At 44.7% G+C, this 10,150-nt stretch overlaps 1 protein-coding gene across 1 annotated transcript; it reads right to left on the reverse strand.

The window, feature by feature from the left end:
* Positions 1-407: 407 nt before the first annotated feature.
* On the reverse strand, positions 408-2,330 carry CCL19 (C-C motif chemokine ligand 19). Its single transcript, XM_078152701.1, is given in 5 exon segments — positions 408-759; positions 946-1,024; positions 1,026-1,059; positions 1,347-1,473; positions 2,142-2,330. Coding segments are annotated over 5 exon segments (381 nt in total). The 5' UTR covers positions 2,194-2,330; the 3' UTR covers positions 408-670.
* Between the last annotated feature and the right edge of the window lie 7,820 nt (positions 2,331-10,150).

Genomic DNA, 10,150 nt, shown 5'->3' on the forward strand with positions numbered 1-10,150 from the left:
GAGTGTAGGGCCAGAAATTATTTTACAAAGTAAGAAATGTCAGGGTGAAAGGGAAAAAAATAAGATTTTTCTCCAGTCCTTTCTCTTCAAACTGGCTCTCAAAACTCCTCTTCTACATCTTCTACTTATATTCCTTTCTTCTTGTGCTAGAGCCAGCTGATACTGGCTTGGGAAAGCCAATTGTTAAATTTTCAGGATGAGCATTTCTACCTTGTAAATCAGCAAATGCTACAAATCAGGACTTCACTTATTGTTCTGGTGACCATCTAGACTTAAGAAAGTGATGGAGAAAATATTAATAATATAGATTAAACATAAAAATGTGTCCAGCTTTTTCCAGAAAGCTGGTTGTTAAACATTTATCAGCACACCACCTTAACCAATAGGACAGACACATGGACAGACAGTTATGGAGAGCAAAAGTGATTTATTTAAAGTCATTCCACTTCCAGCATCAAACCCTTTATTAAATGGTCCCAGAGCCTGTGTTGCACAGCCTTGAGTACTCACACTCACACTCAAGCTCACACCTCAGAAACTACTCTTTGTCCTCTCTCCCTCACCCCCACCCCCACCCCCCCAGCAACCCCATCTCAGTTCCAGGCTGCAGCTGAGGGCTAGATTCTTGGATTCTCTTTCCTCATCAGTCCTGGGGCATCATGACCTCCTCTCATATCGGCTGCTGGATCAAATACTTCCATCCTGCTGTCCAAATTCTTTCCTCATCTTGTCCTGTGCCTAAAACTAACTGCAGTTGCACTTGTACTGAAGGAAGAGGAAAAATGATCTAGGGTTACCGGGCGTCATTGAAGGTCACTAGGGGGTCAGTGGAGGTCCTTGAGGGTCACTTGATGTTACTAAAGGGAGGAGACTTGAGGGGTATGGGAAAAGGGAGGACTGAGACTTGGATTGAATTTGGGGAGGAGTGGGACTAGGATTGAGAACTGGATGGGAAGGTGCTTACCTGGGAATCGTTTTTATCCAGTCTCTTAATGAGACGTTTCACCCAAAGCCGTTCAGGGGGGAGCACAGAGCTGGTGACATTTCTGTGTAGTGAACCTAGGGTCAGAGGTTGGAAGGAAGTAAGCACTCCCTTTTAGCTGGCAGATGCATCCCCCAAGGCTGATAAAGAGGCAGAGATACGGGCAGGTGTAGGGACGAGACCAGAACCCAAAACAGAGATAGAAATCGAAATTGCAAGAGGCCGGGGTGGATGAAGTTCATGCGCCAGGAATTGTTTTTTGGCGGCAGATGTGGGCTTACAGTGACTGGAAGCACATGGGCCATGGAGAGAAGACTGGGAAGGGAAGGAGTGGAAGGATGGACCCCCGCTACGGCTCACTCACACTACTGCGGGCAGTCGGCAGCCGTTCTCTGGGCTGAGACGGCGATAAGCACACACGATGTGGCGGGGGATGATGAGGCTGGTAACAGACAGGCAGCAGTCTTCTGCGTCGTTGGTACCGCTCCAGGCTGCGAGAGGGATTCGGGTGGGCGAGAAGTAAGAGGAGGGTCGGGGCACTCGGGACCTGATCTCGCAAGGATCTGGTTCCACAGCCAATCAGCCTGGACCCCAGCCCAATCCTCTCCAAAGAGAAGCCAAGGGGAGGCTGGGTACCTGAACTGCTCCCTTCCCCTGCCATTTCCCACACTGGCCATCATCCCGGTCCCAGGACACTGTAATTGTTTTTTCAACAGACCACAAAGAAAACTTCGAGGAAAATTTTGGGACAGAATATCCAAGACCTTTTGTACACATTGACACTCACTCTGACAGAGGCATAAGCCCGGAGACCCAAGTACAGACACATAGAAAGCTATACAAAGACAGACCACAGACATATATACACACATGTGCACAGAAGGACATGCACACTCATTAAAAAAAAAGTTTCTGTGCCTCAGTTTCCCTATCTGTAAAATGAGAAGGTTGGATTAGATGATCCATAAGGCTTTTTCCAGTTCCAGATCTATGATTCTATATCCCACATGGACACAATCACAGCCACATAATGAAATCTTTACCCACAGATACAATCAGAAGCAGGATCAAACTCATACACGGACAGCTATATATATTCCCTGTCCTCTTTGTCCATTTATTCTCAGGTTTGACAGAGAGAGAGGTTCTGCTCCCTTACCTAGGTCGGTGGTACAGAGAAGGAGCAGGCTGAGGAACAGGAGGCCTCTCATGGTATCCTCTGAGCAGATTTCCCAACAAACAGTGGATTGGATTGCAGAGAAACCCACAGGACTCTGCTAGGCGCCAGAGTATGTGTGTGTGTTGGTGAGCCTGAGTGTGAGTGTGAGTTCTAATATCTCTCATGTGGCTTCTATTTATGTTCCAGTGTAGACTTTCGTTTTTGGTGTCCAAAAATCCCGCCCCCACCATCTCCCCTACTGTGCCCCCCCTCTTCCTGCTCTTCTTTCTCATGGTCTCTCATCCCCTCCACTGGGCTGAGCTCACACTCTTAAGAAATCTGGACTTTGTCTAACAGTGCTATTCCCCCTTCACTGAGAGTGAGCAGTCTGTCTCCATGGCCCTGTAAGAGAAGGATACGTACATTACCATTTACTTCTTCATTATTCCTGTGAAGTCTACACTGGCAGAACCACAGAGGTGTAACTACCCTGTCAGCCCTGTTGTGGTGGTTGGGGTATTTGTACTATCCCTTCTGATGGCACATAAGGACCAAGGATGGAAGGAACGACCATTGCGTGGGAATAAAATTTGAAAGAATCAGGGTTGGAGATTAGAGTTGAGGGGTCAGAGGAGCAGGGTTGGGGGTCAAGACAGAAGCTAATGCTGGTCAGGGCTGTAGGGTCAAGGTTGGGGATCCAAGGTTGAGAAGTGAGGGTTAGGGAGCCGTTGTTGGCGGGATCAAGGTTGCGGGAATCGGTGTTAGAAGTCAGGATTGAGGTTTGAGGGCAAATAAGTGTTGAAGGACTCGGATTTGTCTTTTCAAATTTGAAGGTGCATTTATTCTTTGGCTGTGCTGCTCTATGCCCCACGTAAGAGAGTAAGAGGGGACCCCTTAGCCAGCTCCTCATATCTCTTTCCCTCCCTAATGGTTATACTGGAGAGGGGAGGGAGGAGTGAAGGAATTAGCACAGATCCTCCTGGCTGACATGGAGGCCGCTTCTACCATTAGCTTCCTTGCTTTGGATTAAGGACCCAAAGGGGTCTTTTTTAAATCTCTAAACCCCCATCACATTTTGTTCCCCCATCTTTAGCATAAATTAGCCTACTTGTAGCTTTCTTGGAGTTTTTGTTTTGGGGTTAGTAGGGGCAAGGGAGGTTGTCTCAGGGGCACCATTTTGGCCAGGGTTGTCCCTGCCCCATTCCACCCTCTAATTCACCTCTCCCCACCCCCATGACCTAGCAATTGCCTATTGGGTCATATGGAACATTATCTGGGGAAAAGGGGAGAAACACAGTCCGGAAGCCCCCCTTTTTCCATCCACATCCTGGGAATCAGGAGGGGAATTTTGGTTGGGGAGGGTCTGGCCAGCTTTATAGACTGTAATACGATGGAGATCTGAGGAAGAAAAGCCTAAAAAAGGAGAAGAGGTAGGTCTTGGTAAGAGATCCCCCTCCTCAACCCAGGGAGAGACCCCTCCCCCTCCCTTCCCTACCTATACACAATAAGGTTACAGAGGGGACATCTCTCTGCTACCTCTGCAGCCCTGCCCTTTTCCCTACACTAACAGGTGCCTTTACTTCCTTTTTCCTACCTTCCTTAGGCGGCACATTAGCTAGAGTATAGGAGATGGAGTTAGGAAGGCCTGAATTAAGATTCTGCCTCAGAAATCTTCTAGCCCTGTCACCCTGGGCAAGTTATTTAACCTCTCTCAGCCTTAGTCAGTCAATAAACAGTTATAAAGTGCCAGGCTGGAGAGAGAAAGAAAGGCAGAAGACAGTTGGTCTTGTTAATTGTTGCCCTCAAGAAGCTCACAGTCTAATGGGGGCCACAACATGCAAACAGCTAGGTACAAGCAAGCTGCATTCAAGATAAATTGGAGATAATCAGCAGAGCGGAAGGCCCTAGATTTAAGGATGGATCAGGAAAGGATTCTAGTAGAAGGTAGGATTTTAGCAAGGACTTGAAGGAAGTCAGTAAAATGGGGGCAATGAAAGCACCTAGCTCACAGGGATACCTTGAAGGTTAAAGGTAAAGTGCTTTACAAACCTTAAAGCACTTTAAGTGCTTTATTGTTTAAGCACTTATTGTTAAATAAACTTATTCAAGTTTATTTATTGTTTAAATTCTAGCTGCTGTTGCTGCAGCTGCTGCTACTACCATCATCACTCCTCCTAACACTACAATTATTACTACCAATAATGATTATTTTACTACTACTTACTACTACTGTTATCACTATTGCTAATTATTACTACTACTAATAATGACTACTACCACTTAATACTACTACCACCACCACCATCACCACTAACTACTACTATTACTACCACTACAATGATGACTACCACAACTACTACTACTAACACTAACTACTGTCATGATGGCCACCACAACTGCCATTCCTTTTTTTTTTTATGAGGCAATGGGGATTAAGTGACTTGCTCAGGGTCGCGAAGGTAGTAAGTGTCAAATGTCTGAGGCCAGATTTGAACTCAGGTCCTCCTTGCTCTAAGGCCAGAGCTCTATCCGTTGCACCATCTAGCTGCCCCCACCAACCACCATTACTATTAACTGCTAACTGCTACTACTAGCAACTACTATTATTACTAACTACTACTACCATCACACCACCACCACTACTGTATACTACAACTATATCTACCACAGCTACTACTAACTACTACTACCTCTACTGCAACTACTAGCAGTTACCACTGTTACTAAGTGCTACCGCTACTATTACTTCTACTACTACCACTAACAACTATTGCTACTATTAATGACAACAACAGCAACTCCTCCTCCAACTCCTCCATGTAGTCCTGTGTGTCCCAAGAGCCCTTTTCTTGCTTGCTAAGGCTTGAAGCCCCTAGGCAAGGTCTCAAGTCCTTATCCCATCCAAGGGGTCTTGGTTCTGGCAGCAGCTGATGCTGATTCATGAAGTTGCACACTGAGCTACACCCATGGACTTAAGCTGTAAAAGAGGATACCAAGAGGAAATCGGAGAGAGATGGTCACTGGGGCCATACATTAAGAACTGGAATGAGCCTTAGAAGCCGTTGAGTTCAACACCCTCATATTCTAGTTGAAAACATGGAGGTTCCTGTAGTGCGAATGACTTGGCTAAGGTCACACTAGGATTAAGTGGCAGAACCCTGGTTCTCTGACTTCAGATTTGCCTCCTTTCCACTGTACCTGTTACTTCTGTCTCTTCCAGTAGACAAGGGCCGTACAAAGACACAGAATGTGTTCCCTGCAGAGAAGCACGTATGTACCCTTAGACATACACTTCGTCACTTTGGTGAAAAATCTTTTCCGTTCTGCCTTTCCAACATCTCTCCCCTTGTCTCCACTCATACAACCACTGCCCTGCTTCAAGACCTCATTACCTTTTACCTGGGCTACTACCTGGCAGTCCCTACTTCAGTTCAGGCCTCTCCTCCCTCCATTCCATCCTCCTCCACTCAGCTGCCAAGGTGATTTTTCTAAAGCATAGGTCTAACCATAGGTTCTAATCATGTCAAACCCTCCTGCCTCCCAATAAACTCTGTTCAGTCGTTTTTTTTTTCACAGTTGTGTCCAACTCTCTGTAACCCCATTTGGGGTTTTCTTTTTTTTATGAGGCAATTGGGGTTCAGTGACTTGCCTAGGGTCACACAGGTAGTGTCAAGTATCTAAGGCCAGATTTGAACTCAGGTCCTCCTAACTCTAAGGCTGGTGCTCTATCCACTGCACCACCTCGCTGTACCATTTTGGGGTTTCTTAGGAGAGATATTGGAGTGGTTTGCCATTTCCTTCTCCAGCTCATTTTACAGAGGAGGAAACTAAGGCAAACAGGGTTAAGTGGCTTGCTCAGGGTCACACAGGTAATAATTGTCTGAGGCTGGATTTGAACTCAGGAAGAGGAATCTTCCTGACTCCAGGCCTGCCATCTAGCTGCCCCAATAAACTCTAGAAGTTCCCTGTTAACTTTTAATATCAAAAATATAAAGTCCTCTGGCATTTAAAGATATTCATAACCTGGTCCCTTCTTACCTTCCCAGCCTTCTTATATCCTACAAGGCACTCTAGATTGGCTCCAATCTATTTGCAGCTCCTGGAGAATAATACTCCACCTTCAGTCTCTATTTTTGCACTGGGTGTACCCCGTGCCTGAAATGCTTTGCCCTCTCAACTTGGCCTCTTAGTTTTCAAGGCTTCCTTCCACATTCAGTTCAAAGCCTTCTGCTGGAGGCTTTTCCTGATTTCCCCAACTTTGAATGTCTTCCCCTTTCAGATGACCTTCATCTGTTCTGTAGATAATTTGTACCTAGATATTTACATGGTGTCTCCCCACTGGAAAATATGCCCCTTGAGGGCAGGGGCTGTGGTGTTTGTTTTTACCTTTGTTAATATCCCCAGGGCTTATCACAGTGCTTGGCATACAGTCGATACTTTTAATAAATAATTAATATTGCCTGCAGTGGATAGAGCACCGGCCCTGGATTCAGGAGGACCTGAGTTCAAATCTGGCCTCAGACACATAATACATACTAGCTGTGTGACCCTGGGCAAGTCACTTAACCCCATTGCCTAGCCCCCCCAAAAAAGAAAAAAAATGAAATGAGGCTCCAGGTCAACTTCAAGGAATTTATTTATGTTTTTTTTTTGGGGGGGGCTAGGCAGTGGGGTTAAGTGACTTGCCAAGGGTCACACAGATAGTAACAAGGAATTTATTTTGAGAGGGGAGGAGGTTAGAGAGCAAGCCAGAAGCTGCAAGAAGCTGAGCTGGCAGTAGTGAGGGGATAGAACCTCTAGTGCAAGCCTAGAACTTCAGAAGTGGAACCAAAGAGAAAGGAGATCCAGAGCCTCACTGAGGAGCAAGCCTAGATCTTGTCCTTCCCTGGTACTGAGACCTTATACTTATCAGCTGAACTCTACACTATCTTCTACTAACTGCTACTACTAACAACTACTACTACCTCTACTACCACTAACTACTACTGACTACCACTACTACTCCTACTATGAACACTGGTGTTGACTACCACAATCACTCCTACTCCTCCTACTAATTGCTACTACTAACAACAATTTGCTACTAACACCCTCATGCTCAAGCCTCGACAAGCCCCAACCCTGGATTACTCTGACCATCTTCCCTTTCTACTCCTATTCTACTTCTGCTCTGCTGCTGAGCAGAGCTGGAGAAAGTCAGACAAGCCTGTTGATTGAGTCCATTACAAATTTATGTTATCTACTTTCAACTGGGTCATCACCTCAGCAAGACAGTTTACTCCTTCCTAAATGGTTCTCTATCCCACTCCCCAAAGAGATGATTCCAAATCTTCTCTTCTTTCCTTAAGCCTCCCACACCGTCCCCTTCCTCACCCTTTCAGCTGAGGATCTAACCTCTTACTTTACTGAGAAAATAAAGGCCCCTAATTTGTCCTCCAACCTCAAGTCTCTCTCCTCTCCAATTCATCCCCCACACTGGCACTAAATTGATTTTCCTAAAGTACAGGTCTGACCATGTCATCCCCTACTCAATATTAGCTCTCTATGTGCTTAGGAGCAATAAAAACTCTTCTGTTTGGCATTTAAAGCTCTTCACGAGCTGGTCCCAACCTACCATTCTAACCTTCTTCTAGCTTACTTCTCTTCCTGCATATCACAGTTTAGTCAAACTATTCTTCTTGCTATTCCTCACACATCTCCCATCTCTCCACTTTTGTATTAGCTGTCTCACATACCTGGAATGCACTTCCTTCTCATTTCTGTTTCTCAGAATCCTTTATTTCTTTCAAAATTCTGTTCAAAACAATACCTTGGGGAGAGTGCTGGACTTGGGTCAGGAAGATCTTAGTTAGAATCCTGCCTCAGTCACTTACTAGCTGTGTGATGCTGGCTAAGTCGTCTAATCTTTCTTAGCCTCATTTTCTCATCTGTAAAATGTGGATAATAATAGCACCTATTATTTTCAAGGATCAAATGGGATAAAGCACTTTGAAAACCTTTAAGCACTCTATATAAATGCTGTTGTTGAACTATTATTATTAAATATGTTAACTATTATTAAATATATTAATATTGTTATAATAATAATAATAATTATGAAATACACTAATATATAAATGCTAGCTATTATTAAATGCCATCTTCTATTGGTAGTCTTTTCTGATTCTCCTGTCAGTACCTTCTGCCCCTCAAGTTAGCTTATTTTTATTTTATATATACTTATTCATGTATAAATTGTCTTCCTCTATAGAAGATGAGGTCCTTGAGGACAAAGATTGTTTCTTTTTTCTTTTCTTTTCTTTTTCTTTTTCTTCATTTCCAATATCTACTCCAGTGCATGGCATATTTGGTTTATTGCTACCTTGACTTCTAGCAATCCCAAAATATTTCCCCACCTTACACAAGAGGACCTCCCCAGGCTTATAAGGCAAGGCAAGTCAACAAGCATTTATTAAATGCTTACTATGTGCCAGGCAGTGTGCTAACATCATATGTTCTAGTACATTGTCAGGAGATAATGTATACACTCCTGAGAAAGATAGTATTCACCAGAAGGGAAGCTGTTTCACAGCATATCCAGTGGCTGGGGTATCAGAGACAGGTATGTATACAGATATGCTGGGGAAATATGGGGAGCAGACTTCACTTAGCTGCCTGCAGTGTCTACCATGGGCTTCCGGACACTTGGAGTGCTGGAATGTTTCCCCAGGTATTTTCCTTTGACTGGGGTCCAAGATGGATTTGTCTAGGTTTAGGTGGCTAGGCTCTGCGGGAATGACTCACATTCTAGATGGGATCCCACCAGTTTTGAATGGCTTCTTGGGGGGGGGTTAACCTTCAGGACACCACTCTGCCTCAGAGCTATGAGGATATAATGAGTACCCCCTGGAATCCAGAATTGAAGGGTTAGACTCTAAACATGAAAATACAGAACTTTGGGACTAGGAGAGTTTTCACTTCAAAAAGGGGCTGATTCCTGGGCTGTTCCTACATGGGTGTGCATGGGGAAGTGAGGATGTGTATGTCTCATCTTATAGGAGTGTATGTGACTATATGAGTTTCCTGAGCTGACTGCTCAGTTGATAACAATCAGTAGTAGTATTTATCTAGTGGTTTTAAAGGTTACAAAGCACTTTCCGCATATTTCTCTCATTGGAGCATCACAATAACCCTGTGAAGTAGATAACCATTTTACAAATGTGGAAACTTGAGATTCAAAGAATTGAGGTGGAACTGCATGGTCACTTTTTTCAAGGCAATTGGGGTTAAGTGACTTGCCCAGGAACACACAGCTAGTAAGTGTCGAGTGTTTGGTCTGAGGGCAGATTCGAACTGAGGTTCTCCTGACTTCAGGGCCGGTGCTCTATCCACAGCGCCACCTAGCTGTCCCCTTCATGGTCACTTTTACTAGGGTCACTTAAGTAGTAAGTGTTTGGAGGCAGGATTTGGAACCAGGTCTTCTTCACCAACATTGGCTCTAGATCCATTATGCTACATTGTAATTTGTCCACTTGCTCCTGACTGTGTGTTTTGTATGAGTGTGTAAGTGCTTTTGTTTGTGTGAATGTGTACAGCCCCAGGGACTTCCTGCCATGGATTTTTCTGAACCCTCATCTCCTGCAGGATACCAGGAAGTATCCTGAGATTTAGAGTAAGGGTTACTCCCTTAAGGGGCAACTACTTGGCTTAGTGGATAGAGTGCTGGGCCTGGAGTCATGAAAACCTGAGCACAAATCCAGCCTCAGACACTTACTAGATGTGTGACCCTGGGCACGTCACTGAAGCCTGTTTGCCTCGATTTTCTCATCTGTTAAATGAGAGGGAGAGAGAAATGGCAAACCACCCATTGTCTTTGCCAAGAAAACCCCAGATGGGGTCGCGAAGAGCTGGACACGATTGAACAACAATTACCCTTTCAAGGAAAAATAGGGAATTGGGAAACGTAGTTAAGGGGGATTTCTAGTTATAATGTCAACATACATAAACACACATATTCAGCTTTGGAAGGA

The sequence above is a fragment of the Phascolarctos cinereus genome, unplaced genomic scaffold (assembly GCF_003287225.1).
Source record: "Phascolarctos cinereus isolate Bilbo 61053 unplaced genomic scaffold, phaCin_HiC Scaffold_4;HRSCAF=312, whole genome shotgun sequence".
In the NCBI taxonomy this organism is placed as follows: Eukaryota; Metazoa; Chordata; class Mammalia; order Diprotodontia; family Phascolarctidae; genus Phascolarctos; species Phascolarctos cinereus.